Raw genomic sequence first — 23,364 nt, forward strand, 5'->3', positions numbered from 1 at the left:
GTCTATGAAGTGAAAGAGAGCTGGCCCAGGCCTATCCCAGCTGTCCATAACTTTGCCCACTTAATTTAGAGAGAGACCTACGTGGCGGAGGCCCACCTGTTCCCTGCCCCTTCCGTCAACGTTGACGCATGTGACCATATGGACTTGCCAGGCGCATTGTCTAGGGGCGGGAAATCACAATTATAGGCTACTTTTATGGATTCACTCACTTAGCTGCATGGAAGAAGGCTACCATTGTGCCACAGCTGTCAAAATCAATTCAAGTGTGACCACCTCATTTGCTCTTTTATAAACTTTTAGAACTCGACTACATCATATAGGCCTAAATGGTAAGAAAATAAATGTGTGTGAGAGAGCGACTAATTAGTCCTAGTTTAAATATCCCATAGCAGCATAATCATTACAGTGAGTGACGTACCAGCCTCTATGTGCGCAACAACCTGTGCATATTTCTCGCACTTCTTGTTTGCGCTTTGACGCCTTGGCAACGCAACTGGTGCGTGTCTACTCCAAGCCTGGGTTGGATCAAAACAAGGTTTATCTTCAGTTACTGTTTACAGCTCTATTTTCTACCGACATATGAAATTCAATGGCATGGACAGATGATACTTACCCACAGTTTCAGCAGTGGAACCAGGACGCACAGAATGTGCAAATAATTCAACAGCCTGTAAGTGTGGCCAACAGGGATTTTTTTATAGCAGAAAATACAGTTGACCTGTTTACTTGTGTAATTCTATGTGATATTTAACACCCACACTAATTTACAGATAAAGCTGCCTCTCTATATGCCATTGACTTCATATGCAGCATCATCAAGGGAGGATCTTTAGCCTACAACAGCTGTGATTTGAGTATTGTCTTAATAGCTTGAGGCTCACTACTTTATCGTTTTAATTGGATGTTGTATCAGGCATAGCTATTGTTAACTATGTTGAGTGAGTGGGCTGATATTGCCTGCCTCTCAACAGTAGTTCATCCATGGCAGTATTAGATATGGGAGATAGATATTCTCCCTGGCTATATGCCTCCAGGCAGAGATCCTCATTACAGTCCCATGTCTCCTTCCCAGGCTTCCCAGCAGCCCACCACCATCCTACAGCAGCTCCATGCTGCCGTGTCATTTCCCACTCCCTCCATCCGGCCAGGACACGTCAAGCAGGGTGCGTATGGTAGGCAGGCTGTCAAGATAACTTTTCAGACAGAGCCCACGTCTCTGTTTCTCTGAGATGTCTTTCTGTCTCCAACATATGCGTGCAATATTATACAGTATATTTTCTCACCTCACTCGTTCTCTGTGTGTGTATGTCTGTGTCTGTGAAACTGTGAATGTCACTGCAGGTGCCAATTGGACCAAAGGGCCAGAGCTCAACCATCTATAATTGCAGTCTTGCTCTTTATAGCGCTCCTTCTCCACCTCTAGCCTCACCATTGTCTGTCTGTTGGTTGCTGAGGCCAGGGCAGTGATAGTTTGCTCTGACTGACTTTCTGCTCCTCTTACTTTCAACTCACTTATATTGAGGTTCATATCAGCATTGGCATTATTTCTGATATAATTCAATGAGTAGGTAGGATTCTTCTCATTTTGACAGAGTTGTACAATATAGTGTCGTTTTGCTAAATGTTGCATCAGGTTGTCGCCAGAGTACCCTGACAAGCAGCCAGTGGGCAAAATCTGTATTTTCATATTGCTGGAATGATGTCAGACAGAAATTGAGGAAGGGAGAGGATAGAACATTTAGGATGGCAGATTTGATTTATAACTCATGATTGGACACCATGCGGGTTGAAAAGGGTTGATTGTCACCTAAAAGATAAAGGACAACACAACAGACATACAGAAGAAGTTAGCTTCCACGGAGGTGTAAATATGTGTGTGTGTATATATAACGTTGCTCTCTGTTATTCTCCAGACCTGGTGGAGCTGATGATGATCCAGAATGCCCAGATGCATCAAGTCATCATGAACAACATGACCATGTCAGCCCTCAGCTCATTTGGCTATTCCCAGCCCCAGCTCCACCCTCTGTCTACCCCTGAGGTACTGTCATTTGGCCATTCCCAGCCCCATGGGAGTGTCTGACTAGTGTTTTTCTCTGCTCAATAACAGGAGTAATAAAGGCCTAGTTCAATACTTTTGTGGGGGAACATAAAAAATAAAAAAAAATCAATTTATCAGGGGGTGCAGCAGCACCCTCAGCACCCCTACTTCCCCCGGCTATACCTCCTCCTACCTCTGAGGTACAGTCATTTGGCTATTCCCAGTCCCATCCTCCTCCTACCCCTGAGGTACAGTCATTTGGCTATTCCCAGTTCCATCCTCCCTATACTCCTGAGGTACATTTACTGTCAGTCACATGTGCCAACTATTCATCCAGCCTGTCCGTGTGCAGCACACACATCTTACATTATTAATCTGAAAACATGTGTTTCAGTAGGTAAAGATATTCTCAATCTGATATGACATTCTGGAAAAGTAAACAGACCGAGGTCAGAGTGGCTCCTCACATTAGCTAATGCACCTAAACGTTACTTTTGGAGTATGTTTTGGGTCACACTGTTCCTAGTCAGTCTAGTGGTTGTGTTGAGGCTCCATAAGCAGTTGGCCGTCCAACCCATTGCAGTGGAGAGTGAGGATGCACCCCAAATGGCACCCTATTCACTATATAGTGCACTACTGTGTCTGAATGGGCTGTTTTTATCCTCCCCTCCAGGCCAGCTGGTCCTCAGTGATACTGCAGCAGCAGGAGGAGGATCCAGAGGTGTACCACCACCACTACCAGCCTGCCCCGGCCTACCTGCCCTACCCAACCTGGGTGCCTCCACCCCAGCCTCACCCTAGCCTGGTCCACCACAACACCGCTGAACCCCTGGAGCTAGCACCCTCCCCACACAGAGACACCATCAGGTGATTCACAACACAACCCCATTCATAATACCTACTGTACCCACACTTATATAGTCTGATGTTGTGACACAATGTGTGCCAGAGATAACAATGATACATATGTGTGATATCATCCAGGAGGGCAGTCCCACCTCCTCCCCCACCCAGCGCTACCAGGACTGTGGGGGCTGACATACCTCCAGCAACAGGTACACTACTGGAACACTCTGTACATCTCTGCTGTATATCTGTATAACACATATCGCGGTACTAACGTTAACACATGGGTGTCCATAGCAGAACACCAGATAAAACATAGGGAGGGAGTTACCATAGAAATAGAATGACTCAATCATCTGTGGTATTGTACATACAGAACATTGAGCTGGGGGATGGGAAGTCTCAAAGCCCTTATTGATCATGTAAGGGGCTGTGTAACACTCTTCTAATATGTAGGATATAACCATAGAGATCTTATTAAATTACTACTACTACTAATTGCTAATTCTATGGATCCCACTAGCACCCTCTGTTAGATAATGTGAGAGTTATGTGATGCTGGTTGGAGGTGTTGGTGCTGACTACAATAAGGAGGATCACAATGATGCTGATGAGGGTGCTGACAGTGATGGTGATTGCGATACTGTGGGTTATAATGAGGCTGATTATACTAAACACTTGTGAAGAATGTGTTCATCAGATGGTTTCCAAGTCTCTCTTTGTCTCTTGAATGTGTAGAGTACTATGATGCTACGGAATGAAGACAGTGACAACAAGAGGAGAAATCTACAGCATCCATTCATCATTAGCCTTATTATTATGAGATAGAATCATTCTAAACTTGTCATAGTAAACAGAAATACATTTCAGAGGCACTGCAGTTTTGTTCTTTACATTTTAGTCATTTTAGCAGATGCTCTTATCCAGAGCGACTTACAGAGTGCATACATAATTGTTTTATTTTTCAGACTGGCCCCCCGAAAAACTATTATGAATAGTTATTCATAATATCATGTTTATGTAGCTTGCAGAAATCGTATAATTCTCAGCATGTTTCAGTTTTTTTTACAAATTTTAATGTGGGTCTTTTTAGATTGTTGTTCCTTTATTTTAAGTAAAGAAAATGCCAAGTTCATCATTGTTCAGTATTGTTCCATTTTTTTAGCTCCCTTCCAGACTTGTACTGTAGCTCAGTTGGTAGAGCATGGCACGTCTAATGCTAGGGTAGTGGGTTCGAATCCTGACACCACCCATACATAAAATGTATTACTGTAAGTGGCTTTGGATAAAAGTGCCTGCTAAATATAATAAATTATAGCCGTTTTTGGCCTTCTTTCTACATGCATTACACAAAATACCCAGCAGGGAGCAGCAGCATCTTTGTCATGACAAAGTCAGAGGGTGCTTTTCTTTGAGCTTGTGAGTTAGTTTATAGCAGGTTGACATTTATTGTCATGAATCTTGACCTGGAGGCAGCTCTGCAGAGAGGTCACTAACTAGCACAATCACAAAGTCATAAAATCTGATTTTAAACCTAACCTTAACATTAACCACACTGCTAACCCTAATGCCTAACCCTAACCTTAAGACCAAAAAGCTCATTTTTGTTTTCATACATTTTTACGATAAAGCCAATTTTGACTTTGCAACTGGCCAATCAAGCGAAATTGCTCAGTTCTGCCTCCAGGGCAAGATTCATCACAATAAACGTCAACCTGCTAGTTTATATCCATGTCTACCAGCATGTCTATCAGTATGTCACTTGTTATTTCATTGAGTTCATATATACACTACATGACCAAAAGCATTCTCTTTGAACATCTCATTCCAAAATCATGGGCATTAATATGAAGTTGGTCCCCACTTTGCTGCTATAACAGCCTCCACTCTTCTGGGAAGGCTTTCCACTAGAAGTTGGAACATTGCTGTGGGACTTGCTTCCATTCTGCCACGAGCATTAGTGAGGTCGGGCACTGATGTTGATGTTTCCACTTATCCATAGTCAATGGCAGCGAGCTTTACACTACTCCAGCCGACGCTTGGCATTTCACGTGGTGATCTTAGGCTTTTGTGCGGATGCTCGGCCATGGAAACCCATTTCATGAAGCTCCCAACGAACAGTTATTGTGCTGACGTTGCTTCCAGAGGCAGTTTGGAACTTGGTAGTGAGTGTTGCAACCGAGGACAGACGATTTTTATGCGCTACGTGCTTCAGCACTCGGCGGTCCCATTCTGTGAGCTTGTGTGGCTTACCACTTCGCGGCTGAGCTGTTGTTGCTCCTAGACGTTTCCACATCACAATAACAGCACTTACAGTTGACCAGGGCAGCTCTAGCAGGGAAGAAATTTGACGAACTGACTTGTTGGAAAGGTGGCATCATATGACGGTGCCACGTTGAAAGTCACTGAGCTCTTCAGTAAGGCCATTCTTCTGCAAATGTTTGTCTATGGAGATTGCATGGCGGTGTGCTTGATTTTATACACCTGTCGGTGTGGCTGAAATAGCCGAATCCACTAATTTGAAGGGGTGTTTATTTTTCTGCATATCTAAGCATACTCCTTGAGCTGTCTGGTGGTTATTTATTTTAAGAAACTAAATATGCTTCTCTGCTAAAATCTGAGTAAAAGATTGTAAGGAATATTATTCAGTACATTTCGTAATTTCTTCCTTTTCTAAAGTCTACCTACCTTTCCAGCAGGCATGCCAGCTAAGATAGTTAGACAAGTTAGCTACTCTAACTTGATTGATAGCATGAATTGCCTTTTTGGTAGCTAGTTATGAGGTTGGGAGATTAGGAATCTATCTGAGCTAGCTAAAGCGAACTTCATAAAATTGCTAGGTGGCTAGTAGTATTACAGAGAAACAACAACAACAACAAAATATATATAAATAAAAAAAATTGACTAATCTGAGGGGGCACATGCCCCTGTGCCCCCTATGAGCATGACGCCCCTGTGTGTGCATGCATACATGTGTGGGTGCATGTGTGCCGTGCGTGGGTGAGTGTGTACAGTCATGTGTTAGTGAGTAGCAGTGGCGTGTATTCATGGTGCCGAGGGAAGCCAGGCTTCCCCCAAAAATCTAACAATACAAAATAAACATAACAAATTATTTATCTCTCTTTATTTCATAAATTTCCTTCAATTCGCAAGAGGCTGAACATATCTCATTGGAGAAAGCATCCGAGCGAACGAAACAGCACCCCTCTGTCTCAGTACGTGTAGGCCATCTATGGTCCTGGTCCAGAGGCAACGTTGATAAAACTAGCAAACTTTTATAAAATAAAAATAAATAAATAAATAGGTCATTTAGCAGACGCTCTTATCCAGAGCGACTTACAGGAGCAATTAGGGTTAAGTGCCTTGCTCAAGGGCACATCGACAGATTTTTCACCTAGTCGGCTTGGGGATTAGAACCAGCGACCTTTCGGTTACTGGTACAACGCTCTTAACCACTAAGCTACCTGCCGCCCTGTAAACTGTTGTAGGAGGAATCATGGACCAAGAACAGGAATTTTGGAACAGGGAGACAGAAAGATTTCTGAGGAGGAATGGAGGGGAAAAAGAGGAAGAAGAGGTCGAAGACAATGAGGAAAGCAGAGGTTGGATTTGAATTTGAGAAAGATGGTGATAAAAATGGAGATGGAGTGTCGATGAAGATTGGTGTCAAGTGCAAACAGAGTGAGCCGTGCACCAGACTGAGATCTAGAGGTGAAATGGAAGTGAATGAGGGCGAGTTAAGTGAGGTGGAAGGTGTGGTGAAGAGCTCGGAACCCAAGCCTGGCATTAATGGATAAAGAAGAATTTGGTCCAGTAGGAGTGACATTTTTGGAGAAAGTGGACCCTTGCTTTTTGGCAGATCCATTTGTGGTTTCAGGGTGGGTGAGGAAGGAGTTAGGTGCAGTTAAATCAGTGAAGGTAACCTGTGGACTTGTGATATTTGTTTGTGTTTCTTCTGACCAGAGGGAGCAGGCACTCCGTGTCACGCAACTTGGGTCAAGATCTGTTTCTTGCTTTGCTCTTAGGAACAGGGCAGTATTGAAAAGAGGGATTTCTGGGGTAGCATTAAGTGTTGAGGTGGAGCAATTGAAGTTGAAGATTCCTGGTGTTGGTGAGGCTTGCCGTTTGGTGCGACGTAGACCTAGTGGGTAGCGTGGTGAAACAGAGGAGTCATTGTCAGTCCTTCTGAGTTTTGAGTCAGAGTCTCTACCAGACAAAGTCATGTTAGGATATATCAGTTATCCTGTTAGAGCTTTTGTGCCGAATCCACTGCACTGTTTCAGGTGCAACGTTTATGGTCATGTCGCAGCAGTTTTAGGAGGGAGATTCCAAGATGTGGGAAGTGTGCAGGAGGGCATGGGATAGAGGGTTGTGTAGTTTCGTTGGATAAAGTTGTGCGTGTCAACTGTAGGGGTGCCCATATTGCTGGGAATCAGAAGTGTTTGGTGCGAGAGAGGGAGGTTGAGGTGGCTAGTGTCAGAGTAGTGCAGAAGGTGTCGTATGCTGAGGCAGTGAAGAAAGTAGGGGAGGATTTGTCAATGAGTAGTATATTTGCGCCAGCACAGAGGAATATACCAACGAGTGGTATATGCTTCAGTAAGTTTGGCTTCTTAGCGTTCATAGCTATGGTTATCAACTGTACCACAGAAATGGAATGTAAATCACAGAAAATAGATGTTGTGGTGGCAGCTGCAGAGAAATATTTGGGGAAACGAGAGTTACAGGGTGTGTTGAGTGGTGGTGTCCCGTCCTCTCAGGCCATTGGCATGGTGCAGGAGCAGATAGGGTCAAAGTAGTGGAATGGGGCAGTGGGTTTTTAATGAGTGTAGGTGGCAGCTGCAGAGAAGTACCTGGGTGGATGAGATTCTACTGCAGAGGAGTTATAAGATGTTCTGAGGTTTTGTGGTACAGTTGAAGTTGGAAGTTTACATACACTTAGGTTGGAGTCATTAAAACTAGTTTTTCAACCACTCCACAAATTTCTTGTTAACAAACTATAGTTTTGGCAAGTCGGTTAGGACATCTACTTTGTGCATGACACAAGTAGATTTTCCAACAATTGTTTACAGACAGATTATTTCACTTATAATTCACTGTATCACAATTCCAGTGGATCAGAAGTTTACATGCACTAAGTTGACTGTGCCTTTAAACAGCTTGGAAAATTCCAGAAAATTGTGTCATGGCTTTAGTAGCTTCTGATAGGCTAATTGACATCATTTGAGTCAATTGCTTGACATCATGGGAAAATCAAAAGAAATCAGCCAAGACCTCAGAAAAAAAAGGTAGACTTCCACAAGTCTGGTTCATCCTTGGGAGCAATTTCCAAATGCCTGAAGGTACCACGTTCATCTGTACAAACAATAGTACGCAAGTATAAACACCATGGGACCATGCAGCCGTCATACCGCTCAGGAAGGAGACGCGTTCTGTCTCCTAGAGATTAACGTATTTTCATGCGAAAAGTGCAAATCAATCCCAGAACAACAGCAAAGGACCTTGTGAAGATGCTGGAGGAAACAGGTACAAAAGTATCTATAACCACAGTAAAACAAGTCCTATATTGACAAAACCTGAAAGGCCGCTCAGCAAGGAAGAAGCCACTGCTCCAAAACCGCCATAAAAAAGCCAGACTACGGTTTGCAACTGCACATGGGGACAAAGATCGTACTTTTTGGAGAAATTTCCTCTGGTCTGATGAAACAAAAATAGAACTGTTTGGCCATAATGACCATCGTTATGTTTGGTGGAAAAAGGGGGTTGCTTGCAAGCCGAAGAACACCATCCCAACCGTGAAGCACGGGGGTGGCAGCATCATGCTATGGGGGTGCTTTGCTGCAGGAGGGACTGGTGCACTTCACAAAATAGATGACATCATGAGGAAGGACAATTATGTGGATATATTGAAGCAACATCTCAAGACATCAGTCAGGAAGTTAAAGCTTGGTCGCAAATGGGTCTTCCAAATGGACAATGACCCCAAGCATACTTCCAAAGTTGTGGCAAAATGGCTTAAGGACAACAAAGTCAAGGTATTGTAGTGGCCATCACAAAGCCCTCAATCCTATAGAAAATGTGTGGGCAGAACTGAAAAAGCGTGTGCAAGCAAGGAGGCCTACAAACCTGATTCACTTACACCAGCTCTGTCAGGGGGAATAGGCCAAAATTCACCCAACTTATTGTGGGAAGCTTGTGGAAGGCTACCCGAAACGTTTGACCCAAGTTAAACAATTTAAAGGCAATGCAACCAAATACTAATTGAGTGTATGTAAACTTCTGACCCACTGGGAATGAGATGAAAGAAATAAAAGCTGAAATAAATCATTCTCTCTACTATTATTCTGACATTTTACATTCTTAAAATAAAGTGGTGATCCTAACTGACCTAAGACATGGATTTTTACTAGGATTAAATGTCAGGAATTGTGAAAAACTGATTTTAAATGTATTTGGCTAAGGTGTATGTAAACCTCCGACTTCAAATGAATATAGGTGTATGGTTGGTTGGTGGTGCATTTTTGAAAAACAATTCCCCCTTCCTTTTTATTTTTGTATCACAAATGTAATGTGATTGAACACACACTACAGCACAGTGTGAACGCCATAGTACCAAAGAAGAACAAGACGAAGATTGTCCTGACTCACAAATAAAAAAGTGTCAAGGGAAGCCAGTTTGGATTTGGCTTCACACCAATCACATCACATCAGAAGACAAACATCAGTAGACAGGAAAACTAACTTGAATTGTTGCATCTCATTATGTCATTGTCCTCCGGTGGTTAGCTAGCTAGCTAAAAATAGGCCCTTTCCTAAATTAGCCATGGATGGAGATAGGGATTTGGACTTGTGTGTTTTTCTTAATTCTCCATACTGGCCATTGATTATAACGGCGATTCTGATCCAACCATAAATTCATAAATTGTGCCCCTGGCCTGAGAGGATGGAAGTTCAACATGTAGCTAGATGTAGTATGCTAATGTTAACTAGCTGGCCTGGTGCATCATAGCCCATAAAAGGAAGTTAGGCTAGCAAGCAAGCATTTTTGACAGGTAGCCTAGGACAACAAAAACTAAAGTGTGTACTGTATGACAGAGTCAAACCGTTTAGGCAACATGAAAGACGAGGATGGCATTGGCATTTCTCTACAAGAAGGGTGAGTCAACATGTTTTGTTCTACTTGCAGGCACACACAGAAATCAGTGCCATGGACAGCCACATCATATGTAGCTTATGCTGATTGGACTAAATCGTTTTTGGTATCTTTTAGTTGTCACTGTATTAGACTAAGCATAGGTGATTAGATGATGTTGAAGTTGAAATGGTGCTAGAATAGTGGAGGCAGCTCCTGTTTTCTTTGCGACTTGTGGTATCTCCGTGGTTCTAAATCAATAGTTGTTTAGTAGTCCGAAAATGTTGGAAACATTAACTTGCTTGGCCATCCTGTAGGTCATGTAACTGCTTGTTACATGCAATATGTTTTGTGGACTTCACCGGACAGATGTTGCTCTCCGGTTTTGTGATGAAATGAAGGTCTGGTTGAATTTATTCTGCCACTGTGTCTTCTTATTGTCTCGGCCTTTAGGCCTATATATCACAGTGGCAAGGCATATGAACTAACAGGTTATAGAGCAAACAACGCAATTATCACATTACACAGGTTGTAATGTGCTTTTTTTCCCTGGCTTGGCTTCCCCAGTGATTTTACCCACGCACCGCTACTGGTGAGTAGGTCTGTTTATCTGTGGTGTTTGTGGGCGTGCCTGTTGCTGTATCATCAGTGTGTCCGTGGAGTCACCCTTCCAGAAAAACACAGCCTTTGATATCAGAGTTACATAAGTGCTTTTAAGAGCCTATAGGTCACAAGAAAATAGAACACATGTTTTGACAGGCATTCACAGTGACTCTGCATTCTACCGTACTTTACCACAGTATGACCTCCCATGACCCCCTGGGGGTTTACATTTACTGTGATGAGTACACAGGGGGATTAGAAGGCAAGAGATCAAAAGCAAACCGACTCCATTAACCCTAAAGGTGATGAAGAATACAAGGAAATCTGGGGTCAGTCTTGAAATGGGAGACAATACAGCACATACTGATAATTCATAAAATGGATGGATGGATTAATTCAATCAAGTTAGAGTTACACAATATTCATATCAGTGCTGGAATGCATGTACAGTTAGTGGATGGAGTAGGAGATATGGGATAAGGGCTATCTGATGGACTAAGACTTGGGGGAGTCCATGTTGTGTTGAGTTTTTCCACATGAACTTCTCTCTTCATGTCAACTGACATTCCTTGGCTACTGGAGGGGAGTTTCATGACTTGGCAGCGTCTATGGTCGATTCTGTCTCGGCCTGTTTGGGGTGTAGCGGTGGTAGAGGGGGTAATGTTCTAGATGGGGGGGAAAGGGAGCGGACCAGAAGACCCAAAGCTCTGATTAAACAGTGAGGGATTAAGAGCTCAGAGGAGAAGAACAGGCAGATACGGCTGTCTCTCTGGCTCTGTCTCTCTAGTGATAGCAGTGTTTACCCTGCTAATAATACCTAGACCCTTACACTGAGCCACACTAGACCCCATAACAGAGAAACAAGGGGGAGGGCAGAGAAAAGGATAGAGAGAGGGAGAGAAAGACAGAAAGAAAAAATAAACAATCCAAGTTGGACAAACTGGGAGTTGGAAGGAAAGATCATACATGAAGGTACAGAGGAGAGAAAGTAGTAGAGAGGTTACAGTATGTGGATCGAGAGTGGAGCATTGTGTCCTGGGCAGAGAGCCAATGGAGATAGTAACCTTCTGGGGGAAAATATAGAAATAGAGATGACATGGACATAAAATTGTGACGGGGGGAAAGATTGTTACAGTATACTATGTACCCAACGTACAAGCAAGAATTCAGTAGAGACGTCCAGTTACTTGTTGCTCAGTCAGTCTACAAGTTGTACATTTCCGGTAAGATGTTGGGTACTAATTTGATCACCCTGTTGCAGGGCAACTTTTAGGAAATGTAAAACTTGTAGTGTATTTGATGTTTGAGAAATCTTCTGAAGTTTGTAATTTCCACTTTCAAATTTCAGACTTGATTTTCCTTACAGAAAATGTATAAGCCCCTACAAAAATGTCCATAAATTATAATACACATAATAATTCAAATGTCTTGTTAATGCAGGATTATTTTCCTGCTGTAGCAAACTTGCTCAAATTAAGTCCTACATCTGTACTATCCTTAGTCCAGAGCTTGACCATATTTATTCTACCCCACTAATAAAGCTGTATGTTGAAGTGTCTAACCCACCTCAGCTGTTGCTGCCTGAACAGAATCCTGTAGGTGCAAGATTATGAGTTAGCCATGTTGTTTACAGCTGATAATCAGTCAGGCATAGATTAATCTATCATCACCACACCCCATTTACTCTCTCTCGCTCTCTCTCTGTGTGTGTGTGTGTGTGTGTGTGTGTGTGTGTCTGTGTGTGTGTGTGTGTGTGTGTGTGTGTGCGTGTGTGCGGTGTTCTTTGTGATGGTTGTACTCAACTTTTTTTATTAAGACAGGTCAACACACAGAGAAAGTGAAAAGCACTTGAGATTTAATTATACAAAAATAATTCTGAAAACAGATAGGGGAGAGTGGGATAAATGGAGGAAGGGGTTAGTTGAGCTGCCTTTCTTTCTAGGAAACCATACACAAAATGAATAATTTGACCAAATATTTAGGAAGAGGTCATCATTTCATGGAGTCTGTGAAGGAAGAAACCACATGGAACATTTTTTCTATACATCATTTGGGGTCTCTATAAGCTTCAATATGAGGTCCTAAAGCTAGCATGAAAGTGCATCCTTGTAGCTGTGTGAGCTAATATAGTCAAAATGCTTGCCTTGGGGTAAGTTGAGTCAATAGTTGAGCCAATGGCAAGTTGAGCAAATTGAAGTGTTTTCTTCACAGGCGTAATGAAAGGCATTATCACTGGGATATGAGGTAACAACAGGGCCTGGCCTATGTTAAAAGTGATAAAAAAAGTAACAAGTTAGGTGTTAAGCCTGTGTTAAAAGATCCTTAAAATTACTAAAAGACAAAAAAGTGATTGTGATGGTGTTGAATTGTGTTTGGGAAATAAAGATAGACATGGTTTTAAAAAGGTAGTGGTAATATTTCATTCAGTACAGAAATGTGTAAATGGCTCAACTTACCTAGCCCCTGGCTCAATTTACCCCATTCCCGGGACAAGCTATGTTTTCAAAACTGTAATGTTTACATTAATTCAATTTATTTCCAGGGATCCACAACATCCTGAACTATATGTAGATGATATCTTCGTTAGAAAGAATACTATATTTCCTTTGACGGAGTGATGCTGAATGTAAAACTGTATGATCTGTTCACTAACATCAGATGTCAACATTAGCACACAGCTAGATGGGTAGATCATACACAGTTAAAGGACACTTTGTTTAAATATAGACGTCTTGATCATACAGGTAGTCAGTCTATTTCAATGACTTGAGTCATGATCCGGGACCATCCAGATACAGTGGGGAAAAAAAGTATTTAGTCAGCCACCAATTGTGCAAGTTCTCCCACTTAAAAAGATGAGAGAGGCCTGTAATTTTCATCATAGGTACACGTCAACTATGACAGACAAATTGAGGAAAAAAAATCCAGAAAATCACATTGTAGGATTTTTAATGAATTTATTTGCAAATTATGGTGGAAAATAAGTATTTGGTCACCTACAAACAAGCAAGATTTCTGGCTCTCACAGACCTGTAACTTCTTCTTTAAGAGGCTCCTCTGTCCTCCACTCGTTACCTGTATTAATGGCACCTGTTTGTACTTGTTATCAGTATAAAAGACACCTGTCCACAACCTCAAACAGTCACACTCCAAACTCCACTATGGCCAAGACCAAAGAGCTGTCAAAGGACACCAGAAACAAAATTGTAGACCTGCACCAGGCTGGGAAGACTGAATCTGCAATAGGTAAGCAGCTTGGTTTGAAGAAATCAACTGTGGGAGCAATTATTAGGTAATGGAAGACATACAAGACCACTGATAATATCCCTCGATCTGGGGCTCCATGCAAGATCTCACCCCTTGGGGTCAAAATGATCACAAGAACGGTGAGCAAAAATCCCAGAACCACACGGGGGACCTAGTGAATGACCTGCAGAGAGCTGGGACCAAAGTAACAAAGCCTACCATCAGTAACACACTACGCCGCTAGGGACTCAAATCCTGCAGTACCAGACGTGTCCCCCTGCTTAAGCCAGTACATGTCCAGGCCCGTCTGAAGTTTGCTAGAGTGCATTTGGATGATCCAGAAGAGAATTGGGAGAATGTCATATGGTCAAATGAAACCAAAATATAACTTTTTGGTAAAAACTCAACTCGTCGTGTTTGGAGGACAAAGAATGCTGAGTTGCATCTAAAGAACACCATACCTACTGTGAAGCATGGGGGTGGAAACATCATGCTTTGGGGCTGTTTTTCTGCAAAGGGACCAGGACGACTGATCCGTGTAAAGGAAAGAATGAATGGGGCCATGTATCGTGAGATTTTGAGTGAAAACCTCCTTCCATCAGCAAGGGCATTGAAGATGAAACATGGCTGGGTCTTTCAGCATTACAATGATCCCAAACACACCGCCCGGGCAACCAAGGAGTGGCTTCGTAAGAAGCATTTCAAGGTCCTGGAGTGGCCTAGCCAGTCTCCAGATCTCAACCCCATAGAAAATCGTTGGAGGGAGTTGAAAGTCCGTGTTGCCCAGCGACAGCCCCAAAACATCACTGCTCTAGAGGAGATCTTGATGGAGGAATGGGCCAAAATACCAGCAACAGTGTGTGAAAACCTTGTGAAGACTTACAGAAAACGTTTGACCTGTGTCATTGCCAACAAAGGGTATATAACAAAGTATTGAGAAACTTTTGTTATTGACCAAATACTTATTTTCCACCATAATTTGCAAATAAATTCATTAAAAATCCTACAATGTGATTTTCTGGATTTTTTTCCCTCATTTTGTCTGTCATAGTTGACGTGTACCTATGATGAAAATTACAGGCCTCTCTCATCTTTTTAAGTGGGAGAACTTGCACAATTGGTGGCTGACTAAATACTTTTTTTCCCCACTGTATGTCAGCACACACTCACCTCCCACTCGGCACACACTGGTTGAATCAACGTTGTTTCCACGTCATTTTATTGAAATGACGTGGAACCAACGTGGAATAGACATTGAATTGACGTCTGTGCCCAGTGGGCTCCTTTGTCTGGGTTCCCAGCGTGGGATCATGTTGTACCGTTCTGTCCTCTCACCCAGGATTAGAGTGTGTCAAGGACTTCTGGAGGTCTAAAGGCTCACCAGCTCTCCATTGTTACAAAAGAGAGGGCTGGATGCCAAGGTATGTTGGTATGAAAAAAAATATATATGTATGCACTCACTAACTGTCAGTCGCTCTTAATAAGAGCGTCTGCTAAATGACTAAAATGTAAATGTAAAATGTAAATGTTGAGTCCACCCCTCCCTCCGTGCCCACTTTCTTGTTCATTTCCTCTCTACAGTTCCAATTATCTTCTGCTCTCTCACTCTGTCACTTTTGAAGCATCTTTGATATCTTCGTATTTCCCTTCTCTCACCTCCCTCATCTGTGCATGGTCATTCCACATGAATACACCAATAAATTAATCTTCATACATACATTGGTTTAGCATATAAAACATCCTGCCATTGTTTGACAAGTGGGGTAAAATGTACCACTGCATATAATGCGGTCAGAATGCCATACTATGCAATGTGGCCTATCCACAACTGGCTTCAGCCAGACAGGGGGGCAGGGGCAGTTCATTCGGTGTATAGAAGTGACAAGGCCACAAGGCCAGTCTGTTTTTTTCCAGTCAGCAGGGAGATTAGCTTCTGGCACAGCTGAAAGAACACACCCCAGAGCATTTGTCTGCCTTTCTGTCAATCAAAAGATGCTATCAGATCTCTAAGCAAACAATACCTTGTATAACATTGGACATATCTGTAGTATACATGTAATACCTAATGAAACAGGAAAGGTATGCACTGTGTGACGGCTTTACTAAACTTACAGTCATGTGTGCATACATTTTTACGTATGGGTGGTGCCAGGGATCGAACCCACTACCATGGTGTTACAAGCGCCATGCTCTACCAATTGAGCTACAGAGGACCACTAGGGAATAGAGATGCAATAAATAAATAATAAATAGAGATGGAATAAATGTCACTAAGAATAAATCTATATACATCCCTCCATGCTTTTCTGATGGGCTGAGCCCCACAATTAACCTTTATCCCTAACATCCATTCTTTCAGCTTCTCTCCTTCTCTCCTTCCTTTCCTCTTCCTTCACCCTCTCTGGACCTCCTGTGACACGGAGCGGCCCAGTGCTCTGGGCACCTTTGCAAACTCCATCTTGAGTGGCTTGATGGGGGGCAGGTCTTGTGTGATTTCGACCACTGCCTTCTTGCCAGGGCAGGCACCGTCGGGGATGGGGAAGGGACGGAGGTCCTCCTGGGTGTGTGGTGCTCCACGGCCCAGCCGGATGCCCAGCTGTGCAGGGGTGAAGATGGGCAGGGGCAAGGTGTTCCTCTTGGGAAGGAGCTGGTGCTCCCTCACACCCCTCTCCATGGTGCCCACTCTGTACACCCCACAGGGACAGGCCTGGGCCAGGGAGCGAGCCTCCCACTGCCTAGTGTAGGTCTCCCGACGAGAGTCATCATTCATGTTCATTGTCTGCCTGTGGAGAGATGAGTTGGACATTGCTCAGTGATTTTCAAACTCTAATGGTCTCTCAGTATCAGCTGAGAATCCTACCAGCTAAATGAAAATCATTAAATGTAATGTCAGCTGATAGATTAGCCTGACAGTTATTATAATATAGGGGGACGTATTGCTTTATTGTTATTCAAGATTTTATATAAGAATCAATTACTTAATATTGTTCAATGTGTTACATCTACCAGAAGTAATGAATACAGTTTGTCTAAAGGCTGGGACTCACCTGTCCATGGCCCGGGTCTTCATGTTAACACTGTTCCAGTCGGCTTTGTAGCTCTCCCTCTGAGCCTGGTTCTCCTCCCGTACGCTGCAGGCCAGCTCAGCCCCCACCACAGCCCCAGCACGCTTCTCAAGAACGGTACACACCTGCATTATCACTGTTCTGTGTGGGTGAAGTTCTGTCCTTCTATCGGTTTAATCACCTCCGTTAGTTTCTCAGACTCCTCTGTCTGTCCGTCTGTCTTGGTATCTCTGTGTTCAGGCTTCTTCTCTCTGGACTATCTGTCTGTCTGTAGTTGCTAGCCCAGGTACTCTGTGATGGTACTCCTCTCTCTTGCCTCTGTGGTGATGGTCTGGTGGTCTCTGCTGTTTGTGTCTGGGACCATGCCCGTCTATGTCTTTTATAGAAGCCCTGCTGCTATTTCTAAGCCATGTTGTCACTCCACAGCTAGTGTGTGCTGACACCTGACACCAAGAGCCCATCTGAAAGAGAGAGGGAGGTGGCTGGGGGAGAGAGAAAGAGAGTGCGGAAAAAAGAGATAGGAGTGGGTGGGTTACTGGTAATTGTACTCAGAATCCCCTGATACCCAAATTATACCCCCAATCCCCTCTATAATCACCCCGGCCCAACACGCTAAGTTGAGGGACATCCGGTTATCAAACTAAGTGGAAGGTTTCCATCTTAAGAGCACTATCTGACCCAGTGTTCAGACACATGTAAACAAACACGAACACACAGGGGGGGACTTCTGAGAGCTGGCATCTTAATAGAGCTTAATAGAGGTCTTGATGTACATATAGCAGCCAGTGGCAGAACACTAATGTCGAAAGAGATCAGCCATTGCTAATAATGCTGGGTGCTGAGGGGAAACTCTATTGCTCCAAGAGAGAATACATAGATTGAGCATACAAAACATTAACATCTCTTTCCATAATATGCCATTTAGCAGACGCTTTTATCCAAAGCGACTTACAGTCATGCGTGCAAACATTTTTGTGTATGGGTGGTCCCGGGGATCGAACCCACTACCCTGGCGTTACAAGCGCCGTGCTCTACCAGCTGAGCTACAGAGGACGACCTCCATGACATAGACTGACCAGGTGAATCCAGATGAAAGCTATGATCCCTTAATGATGTCACTTGTTAAATAACTTCAATCAGTGTAGATGAAGGGGAGGAGACAGGTTAAAGAATGATTTTTAAGCCTTGAGACAATTGAGACATGGATTGTGTATGTGCCATTCAGAGGGTGATTGGGCAAGACAAAAAATGTAAGTGCCTTTGAACGGGGTATGGTAGTAAGTGCCAGGCCGCAGGCGCACCGGTTTGTGTCAAGAACTGCAACGCTGCTGGGTTTTTCACGCTCAACAGTTTCCCGTGTGTATCAAGAATGGTCCACCACCCAAAGGACATCCAGCCAACTTGACACAACTGTGGGAAGCATTGGAGTCAACATGGGCCAGCATCCCTGTGGAACACTTTCAACACTTTGTAGAGTCCATGCCCTGACGAATTGAGGCTGTTCTGATGGCAAAAGGCAGCTCAATATTATAAAAGTGTTCCTAATGTTTGGGATACTCAGTGTAAATGTACATACACTACCAGTCAAAAGTTTGGACACGCCTACTCATTCAAGGGTTTTTCTTTATTTAATTTTTTTTTTACATTGTAGAATAATAGTGAAGACATCAAAACTATCAAATAAGACATCATGTAGTAACCAAAAAAGTGTTAAACAAATCAAAATATATTTTATATTTGAGATTCTTCAAATAGCCACCCTTTGCCTTGATGACACTATTGGCATTGTCTCAACTAGCTTCATGAGGTAACCTGGAATGTATTTCAATTAACAGGTGTGCCTTCTTAAAAGTTAATTTGTGGAATTGCGTTTGAGACAATCAGTTGTGATGTGACAAGGTAGGGGGGGTATACAGAAGATAGCCCTATTTGGTAAAAGACCAAGTCCATATTATGGTAAGAACAGCTCAAATAAGCAAAGAGAAACGACAGTCCATCATTACTTTAAGACATGAAGGTCAGTCAATACGGAAAATTTCAAGAACTTTGAAAGTTTCTTAAAGTACAGTCGCAAAAACCATCAAGCCCTATGATGAAACTGGCTGTCATGAGGACCGCCACAGGAATGGAAGACCAGAGTTACCTCTGCTGCAGAGAATAAGTTCATTAGAGTTACCAGCCTCAAAAATGTCAGCCCAAATAAATGTTTCACAGAGTTCAAGTCACAGACACATCTCAACATCAACTGTTCAGAGGGGACTGTGTGTATCAGGCCTTCATTGTCGAATTGCTGCAAAGAAACACCAATAAGAAGAAGAGACCTGCTTGGGCCAAGAAACATGAGCAATGGACATTAGACCGGTGGCAATGTGTCCTTTGGTCTGGTGTCCAAATTTGAGATTTTTGGTTCCAACCGCCGTGTCTTTGTGAGACGTGGTGTGGGTGAACAGATGATCTCCACATTTGTAGTTCCCACCATAAAGCATGGAGGAGGAGGTGTTATGGTGTGGGGGTGCTTTGCAGGTGACACTGTCTGTGATTTATTTAGGCACACTGGTTTCCCATCTAGTTTGGGCTTAGTGGGACTATTGTTTGATTTTCAACAGGACAATGACCCAGCACACCTCCAAGCTGTGTAAGGGCTATTTTACCTAGAAGGAGAGTGATGGAGAGCTGCATCAGATGACCTGGCCTTCACAATCCCCCTACCTCAACCCAATTGAGATGGTTTGGGATGAGTCGGACGGCAGCCAACAAGTGCTCAGCATATGTGGGAACTCCTTCAAGACTGTTGGAAAAGCATTCCAGGTGAAGCTGGTTGAGAGAATGCCAATAGTGTGCAAAGCTGTCATCAAGGCAAAGGGTGGCTATTTGAAGAATCTCAAATATAAAATATATTTTGATTTGTTTAACACTTTTTTGGTTACTACATGATTCCAAATGTGTTATTTCATAGTTTTGATGTTTTCACTATTATTCTACAATGTAGAAAATAGTAAAAATAAAGAAAAACCCTTGAATGAGTAGGTGTGTCCAAACTTTTGACTGGTACTGTATACTGTATATTAACATAAACATACATACAGATTGTGAAACTAACAGTTATATTGGTAGCTAGCAGTGTGAAGCTGCTGAGTTTAGGGTTGTCTCTTTCAGTAACCATGGAGAGCCCTGGCATGTACGGCCTTGCTATATTTGGGGTAACAGTTCCTTTTAGAGACTCAAGATCAAAGGTGATGTTCTGTAGGCAGGTGGTCAGTCTGTTTTGGATAATGCAAGGCTATACGTGCTACGGAACAGATACCAGGCAAAGGCATTGACCAAGGGACCAACTGTTTTTTTGTATAAACTACAGCCACAAATAATTTTTATTTGACTGGAGTACCTTGTGAATCTGTTATCTAGCTGATTAGCTGTGCTGTATCAGTGTTTCGTCTGTCATGGACAGTGACTTCTATCTCTGATTTATTAGTCTGATGACAGAGACCCACTCCAGCCAAGAGTCTCTCAGGTTACAGTCTTAAAGATTTTCTCTCTCTCTCACGCACACACACATATGCACGCACGCACACACACACACACACACACACACACACAAAACACCCACACACATGCAATGTTGCCTTGGTGTCACTACCAGTCACTCTTTCAATGACTAACTCTTCCACATCAGGCACTGATGTCATCCTATATGTAACACCTGCATAGCAAGAATACATATAAAGTTATACATGTATCCTTTGATTTCAAATTAATATTGAAACTAGATACAGCAATAAGTACAGCAATAGATTCCTATTCTCACGTCTAAGACATGTACCTTAATGACACAATGTATGTAAGATATCACATTGCAGACGCAAGCACGCACACACACACACACTATGTGTTATGCAGCCATGGTAACCATTAAACGTCACTTCAGTTCAGGATTCCCATTGCAGAAACCTATTAAGTCTCGAGGCATACTTCTGCAGTGAGGTCATTCTCTTTTTCAAAAAACATAGAACTAAATCAATTTAGACATTTGATAAGATAATCACTCAGTATCTGTTCAGACATTTTATAAGATAATCAGTCTTACTTTTTTTTTTACACTCATACAACTAGCACATACAGTACATTAGTGACTGTCATGTGAGTCAGTGTTACAGCTTTTTTTTTTTTCGATTTGGTGCTATATTCACAAATATGTGGCGAATTTTAAAAACTCTTAATACAAAACTCCAAACTAGTAACATTTGTAACGCAAGTAAAGAACAAGAAGGCCCGCACACGGTTGAAGCTCCCAATTCACCGCTTTATTGACAACGTTTGGATCCAAAACGGATCTTCGCCAGGTCAAACAAACAAACTGAGTGCTCACCCCTGGTCCTTTAAAAAAACGCCCCTTTTCTAAAAACAAAATGTCATGAAATAACTAAAAAAGTGTAAACTGTAGCCATTTATTTCCCTTTCTAGTTTATTCGCCTAAGCATGACATTCATCCACATTTAATTTCTTTTCCAAACGTTACTTTTTTGTGTCAGCAATTAGACATTGTTCTTAGTTACCCCCTAGTACGCTAATGATGCCCTTAATTTTAATTTTAATAGCCTTGCCCATAATAGGGCGATTGAACATTGTGCATTTGTTCGTAAAGTGACACTGGGTTCGTCCGCCACATCTATAATTACCGTCCCGCACATTGTCTAGAAAGGTACTACGTGGCACTGGTGGAAGATCAGACCTCACCACCATTTGACTGATGTTGGGGGCGTGTCTGAAGACTACCCGAGGAGGTTCTTTAAACCTCTGTTCCAGCTGTGGATCAGTGCTCAAGATGTGCCAGTGTTTTTTAATGATGTGGTCGAACTGTTTACCAAGTGGGGAGTACTGAAAGAAGCATTGAACGCGTTGGTCAGGAGGGCGGGGTGGTTTTGGCGTGAGGCTGTCATCCTGGGTCATATTTTTATAACGATCCCTCTGGGTAACACCGCTGTCTGAAACGCTCATCCAGACAGTCGGCTTGTTTGTCATAGTCACTCTGTGTACTACGAATCCTGCGTATGCGACTGTATTGGCTGATGGAGAGGCTCTTTTTTAGATGTGTAGGGTGGAAGCTGTCTCCGCGTAACAGGGAATTCCTGTCCGTCGGCTTCCTGTATAGGTCAAGTGATAAAGCCACTCTTAATCAAAATGTCAAGAAAACTTGATTAATGTGCATCAAATGTTCACTGCTTGAATTGATGAAGGAGAGGAATTCACATAGTCATCACGGTTTAACAGCACCACAGCTCTGCCCTTATCAGCATTACGCCCTATCAAAGTGGAATCCTTTTTAAATCATCCTATGCTTGTATCTGTTCTTAAGGGAGATGATTGTAGACTCTGTATTCTCGTTTCTTATTCAGAATCTGAGACACATCTTTTTCCACCAATCTGCAGTATGTTTCTAGGGAGGGATTTCTGTATCTTGGCGGACAAAAGGTGGATTTGTCTCGAAAAGGGGTATTCGTTCTGTGGGAAATGTCATTCTCTATTGTGTCACCTATAGCCTGAACACTCCTCTCACCCATTATTGACACATCCAAATTTGGAGTCTTATCATTTATGGGACAGAAGAACTCCCTAAGTCTCAATGTACAAAATAATTTCTGAAACTATATTGTGGTGTCAAAGTCATTACATGATACAGTGGGGACAAAAGATAAGCCCTTACTCAAGGCCAACTCAAATAAAGTGGTTATGGGACTTGAAGAAAGGTTGATCACACATTAAAACCTTTCATTGTGCATTCATTTTGTCTGGAGACATCTATCACCACACAACCATTGATTCAAAATATACGTTTACTGTGAAATATAATGAGTACATTGGTTTAATCACCAGAACACAACATAATGATATCTTCTCAATGTAGTTATTTTATCAACCAGTTAATCCAATAGCAAAAAATGTAAGATACATGTTTCAAAATTGCCCTTTGAATGTAGTATGCTAAAGTACTGTAAATTCAGTACATTACATTGTTTTCACATTAGGCTGAACATCACATTTCCATAATTTCTATCCCATGTGTAATCAAAGGTGTGATCATTGAAGACATATTTCACAATGTAATCAAATGAAATAAACATAATGTTTAACAGGCAATAGTTTGCATCAAGCCTGCCTCAAGCATTTGGCCATAGGTTCTCATCAAAATCGCAGTAAATATCCTCATTGTTTATGCACTTGGGGAAAAACATTTTAGCATGGCGAATTCAAGCCTGACATAGGTCTGGATTGAAATCAATGCATGCCTCCTCCATGGCCTGAAGAAGGGTGGTGCGCTCGTGGGGATGGCAATCATACATCTTCCACCTGTATTGTAATCGTGTATTGTATTTAACAGTATTGTAGTTTTCCTGTATGTGGCTCAGTTCATAAAAGCATGGCACTAGCAACACCAG

At 42.5% G+C, this 23,364-nt stretch overlaps 2 protein-coding genes across 2 annotated transcripts; one reads left to right on the forward strand and one right to left on the reverse strand.

Annotated features, from left to right (window-relative positions):
• Window positions 1–589: 589 nt before the first annotated feature.
• On the forward strand, window positions 590–3,648 carry LOC311138999 (proline-rich protein 29-like; the record flags this gene model as incomplete). Its single annotated transcript, XM_084173824.1, has 6 exons — window positions 590–670; window positions 1,073–1,163; window positions 1,914–2,041; window positions 2,748–2,908; window positions 3,026–3,096; window positions 3,626–3,648. 6 exons carry the CDS (start codon window positions 590–592, stop codon window positions 3,646–3,648), a joined length of 555 nt encoding a protein of 184 aa, XP_084029950.1.
• A 12,595-nt stretch (window positions 3,649–16,243) lies between these two features.
• LOC311145795 (telethonin-like) lies at window positions 16,244–17,258 on the reverse strand. Its single transcript, XM_084182108.1, has 2 exons — window positions 16,913–17,258; window positions 16,244–16,648 (listed from the first exon to the last, which is right to left on the reverse strand). Exons 1-2 carry the CDS (start codon window positions 17,059–17,061, stop codon window positions 16,258–16,260), a joined length of 540 nt encoding a protein of 179 aa, XP_084038234.1. The 5' UTR covers window positions 17,062–17,258; the 3' UTR covers window positions 16,244–16,257.
• Between the last annotated feature and the right edge of the window lie 6,106 nt (window positions 17,259–23,364).

This window comes from Coregonus lavaretus (genome assembly GCF_964263955.1).
Source record: "Coregonus lavaretus genome assembly, chromosome: 2".
In the NCBI taxonomy this organism is placed as follows: Eukaryota; Metazoa; Chordata; class Actinopteri; order Salmoniformes; family Salmonidae; genus Coregonus; species Coregonus lavaretus.

Excerpts from the sequence above, each read along its gene's own strand:
- LOC311145795 (XM_084182108.1), bottom strand. The coding sequence starts at position 17,061 with ATGCAGGTGTGTACCGTTCTTGAGAAGCGTGCTGGGGCTGTGGTGGGG. Across the intron at positions 16,649-16,912 it reads AAGACCCGGGCCATGGACAG|GCAGACAATGAACATGAATG; the intron begins GTGAGTCCCAGC and ends ATCTCTCCACAG.